Raw genomic sequence first — 18,617 nt, 5'->3', positions numbered from 1 at the left:
CTGACATGTTGATTCCTTTTGATAATACTGTTGCATTTTTTCCTTTCACTTACCCTCCATAGCTGTGACTGCCTCACTGGATGGAAGGGTGCATTTTGCACAGAAACTGTTTCAGTGTGTGAACCTGAGCATGATCCTCCACATCTGTGCCAGCAAGGCAGTACCTGTGTGCCACTGCCTAATGGCTACATATGTCACTGTCCTCTTGGAACAACTGGTACCTACTGTGAACAAGGTATGTCAAGTACACAGTGCATTGTACACACAGTTATGTAAAACCACAGCATTTTGCAATATATCAATTAAATGTGACATAGAGACACAAAGTACAAAATAGATTCAAGAAAGTGATGCATCTTTTTGTTGGAAAAAGTAATTTGAAGCAATGAATTGTTAGATATTGTTTCCTTACTCTGATTATTTTTAATGCTATTTTTTCCTTGCATTTTTTCAAATCATTCAGCCAAACTCACAAGCATGATTTGTCAGACACCAAGGGGACAGAAAGAATTGCAGAGCAACATCATAGTGCTTAGTTCAATTCCCAAGCTCACCATAATGAACGATGATGGGAAATATACTTGAGATCACAGTAGTGGTACAGAAGAGGGAAGCATCTAGGACTGTATCCAATTTCTACTGATCCTAATGGAGAGGTTCCCGTTGACTTCACAGCCTATTGGTAGGGATGCAGTGATAACGATGGCAAAAGGTGCAAACATCACTGTAAACATCCACAAGTGATTATTCTCCCCGGCTTTCTTACAACATGTCACCCTCAAAATATGTCTTCAGTTTGCAGGTTTTGAATTTCTTACCCTCACGGAAAGGAATCCTTTATCTGTTTTCTTCTCTGAGAGACTGTGCAAATGAATATTCAACAATGTGGATATACAGGTGCTGCAAGCTCAGGGAATTTTCCTGCAAGTGCCCAAAGTGCCTCTGTGTGTAAGGAGGTGTGGTACAGTCCACACCTTCTATTCCACAGCTCTTAGATTGATGTTAATTTTGTACAAGTTTATGTTTTCCTATTGGGAAGCTTTCTGTACAAATTTTGGAGAGCTCTTGTTATTGTTAAATAGCTGCATTTCCAAAGTGCTTTTTCAAACTGTCTGTCACACTCCCTTGTTGTGTGAGTTTGAAGCACAAAACTGACAAGCTGAACTGCATTTGACCTGATTTTCAGTCCTCACCCTATAGATGGATAGTTTTTAAATCCCATTACACGTGGAATTGGTAGGCTCAAATGATAAAAAATACAGCTTCTGGAGAGTTACTGTTGAATTCTTTATTCCATGTAAGAGTGTGCTTGCTTTATTGCCTCTGCTGCAACAGCTGCTCAAGGCTCCTTATATGAACTTTTCAATTTTGAATTCTCATTTCAAGTGAGGTTTTCAAAAGTAATGCCATCTGGATTGAGGCTACTGATCATCAGGACATGTGCTATACACAAAGCAGGTAATTAATCAGGTAAACACTTCTATGTTCTGGTTCCAGAATACATTTGGGTCTTCTTATGATGGTCATATTATCAGTACAAAACTTATATTGGAGCAAGAAAAAAATTTATTTCTTACAGGTTGTCCTTCTTGTAGTAATTCTTCACCAGGTAAACACATTAGAGGGTTCCTCTCTGTTTTATTTAAAAGCTTTCCTTTTATGAATAGGTACTATGGATCCTGACCAAACTCTGTGCCCTGTATTTCACCTTACTCTATGGCAGAATAATGAATTGTCATGAGATTTTTCAAAGAGCAGTTTGCACTTTTAGTGGATGGCAAATTGCTAAAAAACAGCTGCTTATCAAGATTGAATATCTCATCTCTGGATTAATGGTGGTTATTGAAGCCAAAAGAAAAAAGAGACAGAGAGCAATGAGCAGCCCAAAGGACTGGGAGAAAACAAAGGGTAATTAAGGGATGAGGACTAATGAATGTACCAGAAAGAAGGAAAAAGTATGAGAAGAAGACAGAAGAGATTTATGAGGCAAAAAAAGTGCAGAGTAGAATAACAAAGGGTAAGAACAAACAGGGGTTTACCAGACACCTTACTGGTAAATACCAGTATACCAGATATCTTACCTTACCTGATTGGTAAGGACAGTACAACAGTATAGATTACACAGGAACAGATGAGGTGAAGTGAAAAAATGGGTCAATAGGGGTAGAACCACAATAATGAACAAGAATACTCTGAACACAATTATTACGGGTACTCAGGCATAAATTGCCAATAAACAAGAACTAACTTGTTTGGCAAACACTAAAAATGTTTGAGGTTCTTTATTAACTGTGTACATGAGAGATTAAAGCATATGAGCAGATGAGGATGATGCTGTTCTTAACTATGATGGTTCTGCTTAGAGCAACAACTCCAGCCACCAAGGATGCAATGACTGCCAGCACAGAGATAGGGTACATTTTGGTTAAGCTTTAGATGTCAGAGCTCCACTAGCAAGTGTTCAGTTTTTGGAAAACTAAGTTAGAACAAGACTAAACACAGGGAGAGAAAGATCAGTTAAAGAACATAGTTTTCATAGTTTCTGGCCTGATACTCCCAGGGCTTACTCTGTCATCTCACAATGACCATTGCCAATATGTAATTTGAGCAGTATTCTCAGGAGGTTGCAGAAAGGTGTATGTTATTTCATGTGTTTCAGAGGAAATAGAAGAAATCAACCCACTTGACAAAGAGAGGGTAGTAGTTTCAATTATTCTGCCTTTCCTAAAGGCTGCGCAAAACCAATTCATATTCAGGAAGTAGTGCAGTGATATTTTGTAGTCTGAAATGCTGAGAGAAAATATTTCATTGTGTATTTCAACCTGACGAAGAAAGTACCAGGACTTGCCTTTCTCAGAGAAAGATCAAGAGGTTCAGCAGGTAAACAGCACCCTGGTGACTGACCAATAGGAAGATGCTTGTGAAATTTAAGACCAGTTTTGGGAAGGCAGGCATCCATAGGGAGCATTAGGAAAGAAGGACATGGTTGTAAATTAGATCAGAATGAGCCCAAGAAATAAAGCCTTGTCATGCAAGGCAGAGTAATACACTTGTTCAAGAATTTAAAACTCCACTTCTTGGGTGCGCTGTGTTGTTCAAACCCATTAACACTCACAAAACAAGAGTGTTAGGTTTCAAAAGGTAACACTGATGTAAACAAACAAAAACATTATTAATTTACACTTCCAGAAACAAAAGTGATTGTAATGAAATGGGAAAGAAATGGAAGATTTATAGAGGAGTCTTTTTTACTTGGTGTTAACACTGCCATTTGGGCTCAAACCACTTCCAAGACTGTTTGTGACACACGAAGCAGCAAATCATGCTGTTCCACTGGTTTGAAAAGGTCACAGCAGTGACAGAAACACAGCAAAGCCAGCCCAGCTCCTAAGGCACATAAATGGCAACCAAACATTGCCATGATCGGGCTCAACATTAATTCATAGTTAGCACTCCCATAACCACAAGCATTAGGAATACGGGGAAGTAGTTTATCTTGGAGTTTTTTTAAAGTAGTTATGTATTGCATGACACCGTGGCTTGGTTTAGGGTAAATTTGGGAGGAAACCTCTGAATAGGGTCTCTCTGGAAAGCAAACCCAAATGGCCCCTCCCCCTAGTTGGTCAGTGAAAAGAACTTCTTTGGAGAAAAGTGGAAAAAACTATTTATTTAACAAACAAAATACACAAGCATAAAGAAGAATAATATGAAACAATAAAACCTCTCGCTGCTCCGAAGAGAGATGGCAAACTTGAGAAAATCCTTGCCGTGACTGGCTCAGCTCACTCAGTTCTTTACCAGTCCCAGTCCCGCTGGAGGCCCAGGCCCGGTGGGCCGCAGGTGCCAGCCCTCGGTGGTCCTCTGGAGTTTTCATTCTGGAGCAGATTCAAAGAATCCCAAGAAGAAACCAAAAACAGTCTAGGGAACTTCTCTGCCCTAGCTAGCTAAAACTAACTAAAAAGCAAAAAAGATCTCTGTCACAGGTGCCGGTCTGTGCTTCAGAAGAACACAGTCCAGAGAGGAATGTGCAGGAGTGAGAGCTGTTTTCACAACAAACTTGGCGCTTCTTCATTCCCTGCTTTGCTCTCAGAGCCAGTCTCAAAGGCACAGAACTCAATATCCGGCACAAACAGAACAGAAGATTGGGGATACAAGTGTCATAAAGTCACCCTAGGACACACCAAAACATGATGTTAATCTTTTGGTAATTTGACCTAAAGCTTGCAGCTGAAGCACCAGACAATTCTAACTTTTCTTCTGATTAAGAAGTGAAGTTTCAGCATGCAGCAGCGTAATTTAGTTGTTTCAATAATACACAATATTCAAATCCAAAGTTTCCAATAATTTGTCTAGGGAGTCTCCTGCATGGCTTTGCACACCAAATTCCAGCTTATTCCATTTGTGCCAATGAATACCTTTGTAACTAGATCTCTCAAAGGGTTTCTGAAGAGGGAGAAGTCTCTAACGACCTACCTGCTTTTTTCAGTTCCCCTGCAAGTATATAGTAGACCTGTTGGTTCCACTGTGCTTATTACTGTGAGAAAAAGTGGCCAAGATCAAATGTCAGGGATAATTCTAACTGAGAAAGAAGGAACAGTGTAAAACACTTTTGCAGCAGGTAGTTTGATTATACAGCACATTGTTACATATGTAAACACTATATCTTTTTTCATAAAGAGTAATTATTAAAACATGTGATCATTAAATACAGACATTATCCATAATTACAGTCTGCTAAATTCTATTTTAGCAGCTTATTCATCTCACAAGAACTGTATTCCTGTGTGAGGCCAGTAATCCTGTCTCCAACAGTGGCCAACAGTGGAAGTTTAGAGAAAAAAGTGACACTATATACAACTATATACAACATCTCCCTGAAGCACTCTTTTAGCATTTAAACATTTATGGCTTACCTTTTTTTTTTTTCCTTGCCATTTATCTTAATGGATTAAATCAAGTCTCTAATCTTGTCATAAACAGTATCACCAAGGGCTATGAAAATCTTGGAAAAAAAAAAAAAGAATTTTAAGTCAGTGAAGTTCCTCTGACATTCCATTACACGTTGAGATATATTTACATAGAAGACAGAGTTTCTATAGGTACTGAGCATATTTATTTTCCAGATAATTTTATGGAGGAGTGAAGAAGACCTATAATTTCAGATAAGTTAATTGTGAGATAACAGACTGATAATGTTCTCATTTAAGGGGACAGCAATGTAATATTTGAAAGATTCTATAGATGGCACTATTGGAGAACACTTGCCACTGGTGAAAACAAACAGGGTTTTCATCACAGTATTTCTATGAATTTTAAATTATTCAGCAGCTTTCTTTAGCAGGAATAGTTTGTGCCACATACATTCATAAAATCTATTATGGTAACTTTTCTTGACTTCAGGGCATGATAACAGAATGCTACTGCCTTTTTCACAAAGATACAAGTTCATAAATAGGTTTCTCCATTGTATATTAGTTTCTGAATTCCATAGCTACAAATGCTGTCTGTCAATATACAATTCTTGAAGAACTGAAAGAAAAATGTAAAGAGCTTTCATTGTTCCGTCCTTGGTTTAATGAGGTATTTGTCAAGCAATAAAGCCATTTCCCTGATGAATAAAGGGTGAGCAGCTTCCTTGGGCCACGTTTATTCAGCTCAAGTTAATTTCCTAGATATTATTTTGATATCAAATTCCATTATTCTGATATAAATTTACAGCAAATTTTTGAAAATACCTGATAAACTGACAGAAATAAAAACCCTTGACTTTTAAAATAATTTTACTATAAATATTTTTTATTTTCTACAAAGTATAGAATGTTACTTTACATATTTTGACTGCTATTGTAAGATAAATTAATTCACAGTACGATTTAGCTCAACCTTTACATGACAAGATACCTTACATAAACAGTCAAGCACACATATGTTGGGTTTACCTGACAATGCAGTTAGACTAGTACAGTCTATTTCATAGTTATTATTTGGAAACTTTTGTCTCTATGTTTAACCACAAGGACAATTTGTTATTGAGGCACACTGACTATTGTCACTATTGTCTTTTAGTCATCTAAGCAATGCCAATGCCATAAAGTCTGGTTTCCAGTGACATTTTTTGAAAATTTTTGGCAACAAGACAAAATCTTTAAATAGTAGCCACAACATTTATGTCATAGAAGGATAAAATACGTTGTCTAAATTTTACCTGAAAAGCAATCTAAACTTTCAGGTTTATCATTAATAATCCAGTAAACTTAATATTCATGGCAGAGACAAGGAACCTGCATTTGTAATATTTATCTGTATAATTTAAAATGCCCAGTAGAATAAAATGAGTTACTTACTCAAATACTTCCTACATAAACTCAAGTGGAAGTCATGTATGATAAAATGAAGGAGATAACAATATCCTCCACACCAAGTCAGCCCTCTCATCATGGCATGTGATGTCTCAATAGAAATTCAATCATCTACTCACCATTCCCTCCAGTCACCCAGCTGAGCAAGAACAAGATCAGTCAACTAACTAGCACTTAGCAGCATGACTTTGAATTTACTTAGACTGTCTCTATGAGCATGAATGATATGCTGGGATTGTGCTTGCCACCTTACTTTGTGAAGGTGTTAAGAGTTAATTAGTTAGGTAGTTAGTTAACCTGATTTTAAAGACAAAGCACCTAGATTTAAATGTCTGAATGTGAGTTCAATATCTAAGTTCCTACTATGAGTTTAAAGCTTTGAGAGTGTTTCTCAGCTCATAGGGTTGGGGCTGGTGTCTGGTCTCAAAGACAGCTTTGCTGAGGAGCCCCACCAGAAGTTTCCTCCTGCAGTGCTTCAGGAGCAGCTTTAAATATCCCATGTTCCTGTGCTGAACTACACAGTAGCAGCATCAATATCCACTTGATATGGACAGTGACTCACAGACTGATTTGCAGGCTGGACCTTAACACCTGCCTCATCACTGTGAAACTGATGTTTCACTTGCCCTAGCTCAGCTATCAGGCGTGGGGAGGCTTGATCAGGCTTTACCAAGTGAAAAAATGAGGCAGACATGGCTTTTTCTATGTCTTTTGTTATTAGGTCCTCATTCCTTTGAGCAGTGACTCACTCTTCCTTTCCCCTTCTTGCTGGAAGCTGGAACAGATTGCCCAGAGAGGCTGCAGAGTCTCTGTCACTGCAGATACTCAAGAACTGTCTGACACAATCCTGTGCAATGGGCTCTGGGGTGAACCTGCCTGAGCAGTACAGTTGGACCAGGTGATCCACTGTGGTGCCTTCCAACCATGCTGTGACTCTGTGTAGCATCATCAGATACCAGTATTCAGCTTAGAAAATGGAGCCATTAATCAGATACAGAGCAGAAGTATTTGTTAAAATGCCTGTTGTAGTTACAATGCATCCCACAGTGCTGAGCATTCTGGTGAGTAACGCAGTAGTTACACAGCAAAGGTCCTACCAATTTAGCTTATAGCATCAGCAAAGGCATCCATTTACCTCCTTTGTTTTAGCAAAGAGTTTCTCAGGAGGAAGCATATGTAACACAGGTGTTGTCTTGTGTAAGTTTAGCTGAACTTCTTATTTTCTTATCCTTGGTGAAAAATAAAGTTTGCTGCCAAGAAAACAGCATTAGAGTACCTCAGCCTCTGATGTGTTAGTTTTGTATATGCCTGCCATAAAAGAAAATTGGAAAGCTTAAATTGTCATATTCTTCACCTTAAAAGTTTGTCTGTCTGTAGAAGTAATTTTGAAAAAATGTAATTTCATACTGCTCACCTCTGTGCACTGTGGTAGAGTGAATGCATTCTGCTTTGGGATATGTGTGCACACATGGGTTCCATGTATCTGTCAAGTCAGATTTTTTCCATGCATATAGTCAGTACTTGCAGGATCTACAGGCCATTTGTAAGAAAATTATAAGTCATTCTAGCACTTCCTATAGTTATTCCTGCTGCATTGTGGCAAAATACATTACTTTCTGACACTTGTAAGATACATTTATTGGGACTAAACCTATTTTTTAAAGAAAACAAAAACAAAATATTTGCATCTTAGAAATTCCAGAATGAAATACATTAAATAGAGTATTGTATTTGATATCTATAAATCAGGATAATACCTCCTTACTAAAGAATTCTGACATCCCTTGCTGAAGCTGTGGGTCTTATTTTTTAATACTCTAGCTGTAATATGAAACCATGGACTCAATTCTTTCTCTGAGTGATACTATAAAATAACCTTTTATCCTTGTTCTCTTTCTCTGCTTCAAGGCTTTTTATCATAGCAATCTTCCTTTCATATCCCTCCTAATGACAAGCAATGTAGCATTTCAATCCTGCTGATTTTGCTCTCACACTAGTCATTGTCCAGGCTTCCTCCATAAGCAGCAAAGAATTACCTACTTTGATAAAGTGAAACTGGATCTCCCATAGAGACTTTCAGATACCTCATTATACACTTTGCATAAGGCGACCTTTTAAGCAGGAGCATATTCTCATGTAAGATTGACCACTGTGGCACTGTTCCTCCACAAGTAAGTCTCACTGTGAAAAAATCTGCCAAGAGGAGACTGACTTATAAATGATGCATGAAGAAAAAAATGTCTATGTACAAAATGAATTACTATTACTTTTTTTTTTTTAATATTAAGATATCAGTATAGGGATTGTATCTTTAACTACTAATGGAGAACCTTGTCTTACCTACTGAAAAAAAATCCATATGGAATAATAAGCATTACTCTGTCTTTTGTACCTTTTGTGTTTATAAGTTCTAGTGATGTAAAGTACAGCACCAAATCTGTTTAGCAAGATTTAATACTATTTATCATCCAGGGTTATTGCTGTTCTAAATATTTTATTTTGGTGAACTTTTAAGTATAGATGCAAGGAACTTCATAATTTTGACATTATGTAATATATTACTACAGACACTGCCTAGCCCTCATAGGATGCATAACAGCTATTATGAGACTCAGGATAGGAGTGACTGGAGAATATATACATAGATTGAACAACAGCTCATCAAAAGCCTGATTCTGATCATTCAAGCATGTAATAAATCTGTTATAATTGATATTTCAGAGACTAAAACTTACTTTTAGACTTACTGAGATTTTGTGCCATCATTCCCATGTACCCTCCTCAGAAATATTATCTGTAATCTACCAGGGGGAATTAATAAGAAGGTCAGCTGTGCAGTTACTGCCCATTCAAGAGGTATCCTCAGGTCAGGTTATGCTGATATTAGGTGAGAGATCTGGATCCTCTATAGTGATGGATCTACCTGCTGGACACCGCCCACCAGGGACACCTTGAACCTATTCTGAGGGAGGTGGTCTGACAAAGAGACAAATCACGACAGCTTGCAGCATGCTGGCTGTATTCCAGCCTAGTAAGTGAGACCCATCTGTGATAGGCAGTACAAGGTGCAGCTGGGTGGTGAGTGGGTTCACCAGCAGATGCAGAAACCTTGAGTGTGGAAAGACAGAAAAAGGTAGCACAGAATGCACTTCAAGGACATCCTGAAGGTATATTTGACTGAGGGCAAGTTACTATAAAACAATGAAATTGGGATCACCAAAATGAGGAAAGATGTTGATCTCTTAGAAGGGAAACAGCACAGCTTCAGCTGGGAAATGCAGAAGTGAGAAGAGAACACTTACAACTCAGGCATTTAATACTGCTGTTTAACTAAATAGTAAAAATGGTTTATCACACACAGGTCTAAGCACACCCTGTATATCTAAGTAGCTTGATTTAATCCAGAGAATCCACAACTACAGCAAGCTAACAACTACATGATAATGAATTAGCTAATAACTAACATGATTAGAGAGATTATTTACAAGAGCATATAGTTACAGGACACGGAGGAATGGCTTCAAGCTGAAGGAGAGTAGGTTGAGATGAGATACTAGGAAAAAAATCTTTGAGACTGGTGAGATACTGAAGCAGGTTGCCCAGAGAAGTTGTGGATGCCCCATTTCTGAAAGTGCCCAAGACCAGGCTGAATGCAGCCCTGAGCAAGCTGATCCAGTGGAAGATGTCCCTGGACGTAGCAGGCAAGTTGGACCTAGATGATCTTTCAGGTCCCTTCCAGGCCAACATATTCTGTCATTCTTTGATTCTATGATAATTATATCTCAAATATACCATGTTGTTACAGTAGGAAAAACTAGAAATTGTTTCAAGTCACATAAACATTATAGAAAAATACAATTTATCAGTTGGCTGAAGGTAGTTGAACCAGCCTGATTTTGTAGGGGTATATGAACAATCAACCACTGATTGTTCAACTGAGAGAAGACATAAGACAGAATGATTAAGTTGTGCATAGCTCAAAAGTGTACATTGTATCTTAACTGTAATTGTGTGAGTGTTCTCTTTCACTATAAGATAGGAAGTTTTGAATTATCAAACATCTCAGTATGATTATCCTAAAAACAAATTTTAGCAACAATTAACGAACGCTTCCCACTTAAAAGGTACAATTTTATGACACACAAAGCAGACCATTACAAATCCTCCACTAGGATTATCATTTGTACCATGAGAAAACAAATGCTTATTTTGACTCCTGCAACAGTATTTTGATTTCAATTTTTAAACAAAGTGAAATTTACACTTACATATATTTGAAAATGAATGCTAACAAGATCACATTTATTTTGCATTAGAACTGCAGCCTTGATTGTTGAGGAAAATAAGGCATTCAGAAGACAATGGCATTGATCTGCTATTATCTAAGTTTTATTTTGTATCTAGGTTATTTTTATTCTGTGAAAAGAGAAGAATTAGAAATATTATGTACAGCATTTAAATATTATACAAAATAACTGGTTCCATAATAATGCAGTCCTCTCAAAATATCTTTCAGAAGACATTTCCTCTTGTATTTTTCAGATATTTTCATTAGTGATGCATCCTTCAGAAATAATGAATCATCATGGATGTCATTTGCACCCTTTTATATCCGTCATAAGACCCATATTAAACTGCAGTTCCAGCCTCTCTCTCCAGATGGTATCCTGTTCTACACTGCTCAGCATTTGGGTACTCAATCAGGTAAGGGGATTCCAGCTTGCTGCTATCATACAGCCACATACTTTTGTGAAAAGAAAGGGAGTACACTGGGGTGATCCAGGGATTCAGTCTCTGTAACTCATTGCCCATGGTGGCTGGGTTTTATCACAGATCACAGAATGTCAGGGGATTGGAAGGGACCTTAAATGTCATCTAGTCCCAAGTCTCCTGCCATGGGCAAGGACATTTTCCCCTAGACCAGGTTCCTCACGGCCTTATCAGCCTGGCCTTGAACACTGCCGGGCATGAGGCATCCAAGCCTCCCTGAGCAACCTGTTCCGGTGTCTAACCATGCTCACAGTACAATATGTCTCTCAACATCTAACCTAAATTTCCTCTCTTTCAATTTGTATCCATTAACTCATTGTGCTGTAGTTCCAGGCAAAGGCCCTCTCTGGCTTCCTTGTAGCCCCCCCCCCAAGATACTGGAAGGTCACTTCAAGGTCCCCACACAGCCTTCTCTTCTGCAGGCTGAACAGCCCCAACTTCCTCAGCCTGTCCTTGTAGGGGAGGTTCTCCACTCCTCTTATTTAACATTATGGCATTTCTCTGGACTAGCTCAAATAATTCCATGTCCTTCTTATGCTGGGGACACCAGAACTGTATTGTACAGTTGATTTGAACTGTGAATAATCAATTTCGTAAGAAAAAAACATGCAAAACCAAAGTTTTAGATAGTCCAAAGACAGCAAGTACTAATGAACTTATTTAATCATTCAGGAAAGAACTTCCTCTTGAAAGTGACCACAGCCAGCTTTTTAGAAGCTACACTAAGATTCTTACTTTGGGTAGCTGTCCCAGTGTTTTAAATGACCAAACCCAAAGCAATATAAAAACTGATCAAACAGGTTACGTGAAAGTGAATGGTGCAAATGAGGCTTCTCAGAAGTACAGCTTTTTATTATATAATGCTGAAAAGTGTACTGGTGCAGCATGTAAAACATGCAAGTTCTGCATTTCCCAGCTATGCAGAGTAACAAGTAAACCTTAATAAAATATTTCTAGAAGTATTTTAAACTTGACTAATTTAACATCCCTGAAACTTCATGTCAAGAAAACATACTTTGATAGTGTAAATACATTCTAAAATTTAGTCTTTAGGGTGTACATTTTTTGTAATTGCTTTATTAACATACTCAGTTGCATTTAAATGGTGAATGCAGATTTTTATACAGAAGCATTACGTGTCATCTATAACATCATCTTAGAGCAAATTTTTCACTTATATTGAGAAGTAGGTTATGCAAAAATGATACTTCATATGACAAAAAAATTATTGATTATGTATTTTTACATTCCTTTGTTCAAAGTCTAAAGCTCTAAGATATTTCAATAACCACATTCAGCCACAAATTCATATAAACACACATATTCCCAGTGTACCAGCACCTTACTGTGTACACAGATGTTTCAATAGGTTGATAATGCATCATGCACTGCTGACACCTCCTGTTTGCCTTGTTCTAATTGCAACCACATACAGAGAAGGAGCTTCAAAGAAAAATATATGGAGCATCTGTAATAAAAATACATGTATTAGAAAAGAGCTCTGTCTTCTACAATGAATCTTTTATAGTTCTATCATTTACAGGCCAAATCCTGAGATTCTTGGTGAATTGTTCTCTCCTGTATAAATTAAAGCATTACATGAGCCATGAAAAATAGGAGAAAAAAAGGATCTCTCTCAAAAAGAATGGTCAGAGGTCAGGGAAGCAGCTAGCATATAATGAAATTAAATACCTCTTTGGAAGCATTAAAGAGAGTGCTAAGTATGTTTAACTTGGGCCAGGAGTGGTGTAGTCCAAGCATGCCCTCATTCTCTTGCCATTCCTGAGTGTTTAGTTTGCACAGGAAAGAATATTTTCTTTCAATCACTTTCTGGAATCATAGCAATTCCATTTCAGAATAAAATTCCTCTTATATAGAGGGATTTATTTACAAATTTCTTGCTTCCACTTTCACTGTCCTCAAGTTTTGAAATACTCAGGAAAAGCTAATCGCCTGGCTTTTTATTTTTGCCTTCATATAATCCTGTCAAATCCAGGCCAGAATTAGACTGATGAAAGACTTAGAAGTATTCTTAGCAGCCAGCAGATGAGATAGAGCTTTCTGTTGAGGATTAGTTTAGAAAGCACTCCAAATAATGCTGCTGCTTCTAGTTATGTAAGATTTAATAAATTAATTGCTGAAATCACACGATTTTGTTTCTAAAATTATTTTTAATAGGAAATAATTAGACATTTTTTTCCTCACTAGGCAATGCTGTTTTTTTAAAAGAAATGAGTTGACTATGCAGCTAATTCAGCAATGATACTCAGTAGCTCCGCTATGTATCAGCTTGGTTTGTCATCCATAAACACTACACTGGGACTTTTCCTTCAGGGATATGTCCCACAAAAAATCCTCCCATCATTAAAAATAAAATTACATCTTTCATAGGTGAGGCAAAAAATATGAGACTTCTGTTGAAACATTTTCTTCCAGCTTTGTTCTTTCCAAAGAGCATGACAGGAACTTTCTAGAAAGGGCAGGTCTCCTTACTTTGAAGCTGATCTGCTGGTTCCAGCTTCTATTCCTCTAAAAATATCACTTCTCCAGTACACACATTTAAACACCTCACAAACTGGCATAAAATGAAAAATATCCTGTGAATCAATTAGCCTAATTTCCTTGGATTGCCAGTCATCCATTTTGTTGTTTTGTCAACGATTTCTGAATGTGCATCATGACTTTAGGTATGGTACTACTGATTCCTGCAGGCCCTAAGAAAATAATTTCCAAAGTTTGACAAAATTTATGTGGCTAGCAATATTAGTAATACGTTGGGGATAAAACCCAATCCAACAACTGAATTGACTTCAGAAACCTGAAGACAGAATGACAAGGGGACTTTCTTCCTGTCTTTGACTACTTGTTCTATGGACTGCTTCAGGGCAAGGTCTCTGCAAACACTGTGGAACTCATGTGGGATCCAGCACACTGTTTGTAAAAGGCCAGCTCACTTCACATTTTCTCAAGGGCAGTGTATCCTATTTTTACCAATGAAAGACTCCTAATGATTAAACACCCTTTAAATGAGACAGGGCATGCTGGATGCTCACCAAGTGCTTGAACGATGTATATAATTCAGTCCATTTACACAGCAACCACTCTATTTGGAGGCCTTGGCACTCTAGGTAAAAGACAGTTTCAAAGGAGCCTTGCTTTTTTGTTGAGTCATAGCATTACTGAAGCTTTACATTTCCTAGCAGAAGTGGAATATGTCATAGAGTGCCTGCCTTATTTCAGAATTCCGGCCAGGGTGATGGAAAGGTTTGCTCCCCAAAGAGATGAGAACCAACAGTCATGCTAGGTGACTAAGAATGAAGTCAGGTCAATAAACAGAATGGGATGACTCATGCTAAATTTAACACTCAACACCTGCAACAGAAGTTCTCTGCCTCTCTTTGGCCAGATTATTTTACCTGCCTGGTATGAAAAACCTAAAAACTTAAACTCCTGATATGTAAAGGCATTTCAGTTTATAAATCTATAACACGAAAATAAGAGAATGCCAGTACAAGTGCGTGATGTCTCCATGATTTTCTAAAACATTTCTTATGATGAAAACTGAATCATGGAACTGGACTAAAATCTTCTGGAAATATTCAGAATTTCTAAATACCTAAAAGGCAGGAGTGTTATTTCCTAATCAGAAAGAAACTAATCATCCACTCACTTTTAAAATAAGAACTTGAGTGGTTAAGTCTTTTCTCCTTGCAGCCATATTTCCTTAGCTGACAGGGACATAATTTCTGCTTTGTTACTAGTTTTGGAATAATTTGTATGGACTAAATCAGCAATGTAGGAAGCAGAACTGCCAGCCAGCTGTGTGACAGAACAGACATCCCCACTATCTTGAAATCTGTTGCATATGAAGTGCTATTGTAACCCATTTGACACTGGGAGGCAAACCAAAAAAAGTTTGGCAAATTGAGGCTGCTCAAGGAAGGTGGCTCCTTCCAGCTGCTAAAATATGCCAGGGTGACAGTAGTGACCAAAGAAAGCACAGTAAGTTTCTTCACAAAGAAGAAACATATTTTGGAAAGGTGAGGCTGAACAGTCTAATCTTCAAATAAATGAGTCCCCACCCCTTGTAGATGCATGGTCTGCAAGGTTTCTCTGGATCCCAGCTATGCCCTTCCTGCTATGGGATGGAGCTCCAAACTGAAGCTGGACTCTACCTATGGGCACACTTTTTTTACATGGTTTGAGAAATATACAGGCTTGACTTGACACCAGTTTTCAGTCTTGCACGTGCTGGAACTCCACACATGGAGCAGAATAAATTATAATAATCCATGAAAGCATATCCATGGGTAGCTCCTTTAGGTGCACATTAGGGGCACTGGCCATGGTCACCCCTAGGTAAAGACCAAGTTACAACAGCTGCAGCAAGCTCCTTTACCTTGTCAGCCAGCTGGTACCTAACTGCATGCACACACTCAGAAAAGGGCAAAGACAAGATTAATAAACTTAAAGGAAGGCAGTTTCAACCATGTCGACACATTACCAGCTAGTAATTAACAGCACAAGTTGCAGAGGGTAGGAATAAGGCTCATCTCTTCTCTGTTCTTTGTTCCCTCATTTTACCCCTTTACAGCCCTTTCTTTTCTTCCCTGTATTCTCTCCTTGGCCTTGGGCCTTACTCTGGCTACTAGAAACGCTCAGAGGGCATATGAAGGACAACTGTTGGTCAGGTTTCCTCTCAGGTGGACACCACAGTGCACCACCTTCCTTGGCCACAGATTGCAGCCATTCCGCTGGAGGCTGATAGGGCTATTTCAACCCCTTCTAGAGAAGAAAAGTTCTGCTCCTGGAAGAATGTGTAAGGGGTGACAGTGTAACAGGGTATGGCTCAGGTCCATGGAAAATCATATAAGAGAGCAGGATGAGAGGAAAACTGTGAAGAACAGAATGATGAAAAAAAAAAAAAGAATTACAGCACTGCAAACTCAGCTCAGCAAAGCAGGAAGGTAGTGAGCAGAGCAGTGAGTAGATGCCTGTTGGAACTGTGATGGTTACAGGATGCATCATGCCAATAGGAGGCAGTAATACTGATGGAGACACAGGGGTGTTCATTATGGTGGCTTAACAAGGTCAGTTTGGAATGAAGATGAGCACACAGCAGAACCTAGAGTAAGAGGTTTCATTAACAGGGAATGATTTCCATGAACATTACTGCTTATGAGGACAAAAGGCTCAAAGGTTTGCTCTGCCACCAAGATGATGCCAATGATCAATAACAACTTCTGAAAAAAATGGTGGAAGGAGAGTGGAGGAAATGCTACTCAGTACCACAGTGATAGAAACTGGCACTCTGGGCTTGAGCTAGAGGACAGAAGGGTGAGGTAAAACCAACCCTCCAGGGCACAGACTGCAAACATACATCTAGAGGTTCTGTCTCAGGGCTCCGAAGCAACTATAGGAACCAAGACTGCAAATGTTCAGTAACCAGGAAACCACAGTGTAGGACTCCTGGGACACTTAAGCTGCAAGGAGCTGCTGAGGCACTGAGCTCATCAAAACCTCTGTCCTCAGCTTAGCACAGAGGCTTCTGCTCAGTAACATAGGATGAAACAAAAGACAAGTCACACACAGCTTAAAGGAATCTAGCTCCTCAGTAGTTCCAGAACTAATCAGTGAGTTTTGAGCACACAGGGAGCCTCCAGAGGCACTTGACTCTCTGTATCACTGGGACTATGGAAACAGCAGCAAAAATTGAGCACCACTGACTACAAGACTGCATCCACTACTACAAAAGTCACTCAAAAGTATGTTGTGGAAGTTTCTTTGGCCATGCAAACCAGTGGGAAATCCTTAATTTGCAGTGGAGTGTAGGAAAGACCTCAGGTACTCTTTTAACAGGTAAGAAAGACCTTACCTTACACACACACACCAGAGCACAAGGGTAGACAAGTCACTGTGGGGATGAGACCTTGAAACGGAAATGTTAAAAGACCATCCAGGATGCTGTCCCAGCTCATTGTGTGTCAGCCTGAGACCAACACTGTGTTCAGCCCTCCTAGGAAATACATCTTTATTAGGCACATTTGGTAGTATAGGCAGTAAATGCAGAGATCTTTGCCCAACACAAGTCTGTAAATTGAATATTATCACATTTTTTACTCCGGTGACACTTCTGGCCTGAATAGGACATCTCCAAAGAGAGTGACATTTTCCCAGAATGCATTTCCAACTGTACCAAGTTTTGACACCTTCTGATTTACATGAGTTTCCTATGGTAACACAGAAACATGCAGAGTTGATACTGCTTGAACATGATCCCCTTTTAGAATAGGGGTACACAGACACATCTGCATGTCCAGATAAAAACTGAACATGAAAGGGCACTGTCACCATTTGGAAGAATTTAAAATTTGACTGTGAGACTGTAACCAATTTGCTGAAGAGAATGACATACAAATTCATAGTTGTAGCAAACTGAAAAATTTTGTGATGCAATCAGAATTCATCATAAGTCATATAAGAAGATTACAGATAATCCAGATCTCACAGTAGCAGTTGGATGTACTTTTAGGAGACTTTTCATTATCTCCCAGTTTTAGTAACTGACTGCTCAAGACACAGGGCTGACTAGCCTTCTTGGAATTCTGACACCTGATATGGGAACAGGTGAGGCTTGTATACATAAGAAAAACATGAAAATAAAGTTACAAAGAAAAATTCACCCCTGATTTGCGGTTCTGGCTTCTAATATGGAATAGAGACAGTCCACTCTGAGGCAGATAACTTTGACCTTCAGTCACTTGGTGAAAACCCTGAACTAGGATTTGCAGGTAGAAGTGCTGTTTTATCTCCAGAACAAGTCCTTCCTTAAGGCAATACTTGTTACAAAATTCCCTTCCCTTGAGAAGATAACAACCTTTTAGCATTTGAACTATAAAAAATCACTGTTTTACTGAAACGGGGAATATAACAGCGGCAGGAAGGTACATCAGAACAGAACTGAATGTTAATAATTTTGTTCAATGCCCAGGGTCTTGACATGCTGCAGTTTCAAGGCCTAGCTAAGCTACAACAGCCTACTCCTAAAGATTCAACCTTGCTGACGCAGACTGCCTTACGGCTCCTTGCATCCAACAGGTTGGGCAAAGAGTTGCATGCACAACAAAAGAACAACTGTGAGTGCCTGTCTCAGGAGTCTCTCTGCTTTTTTGTGACACCACTGATGGAGATGAATAGCCCATATTAGATGAGATGCTAATCTAAAAAGCCAGAAGCAAAGCCGTGTGTCCTGTGTGTAGATCCTGTTTTCAAGAAAGTACCGGTTATACAGTCTACTGCTGGAAAAACTAAGGATGTCATCTCCTTCATGCTTAACAACAGTAAACTTCCTCAGAAAGGTCTCTGGCCACAGGTCAAATGAAACAGGTCCGAGCAACAATCAAACAAATAGTGAAAAACCACCCTGCTTCATGGTCTCCTAACAGAGACTGCTGAGAAAAGAGAATCAGTGGCAAGAATGCCATTTGT

The 18,617-nt window shown here is 38.8% G+C and overlaps 1 protein-coding gene across 1 annotated transcript in view; it reads left to right on the top strand.

Moving 5' to 3' along the window:
* The window catches only part of EYS (eyes shut homolog), a 722,813-nt gene that overhangs the window by 698,910 nt on the left and 5,286 nt on the right, over positions 1 to 18,617 (top strand). The window contains exons 46-47 of the mRNA XM_063389422.1: positions 63 to 235; positions 10,902 to 11,063. Of these exons, the coding sequence (XP_063245492.1) occupies positions 63 to 235; positions 10,902 to 11,063 (335 nt within the window). The remainder of the gene's footprint in view (positions 1 to 62; positions 236 to 10,901; positions 11,064 to 18,617) is intronic.

Source organism: Prinia subflava, chromosome 2 (assembly GCF_021018805.1).
Source record: "Prinia subflava isolate CZ2003 ecotype Zambia chromosome 2, Cam_Psub_1.2, whole genome shotgun sequence".
In the NCBI taxonomy this organism is placed as follows: Eukaryota; Metazoa; Chordata; class Aves; order Passeriformes; family Cisticolidae; genus Prinia; species Prinia subflava.
This window is presented reverse-complemented; position numbering and strand designations above follow the sequence as displayed.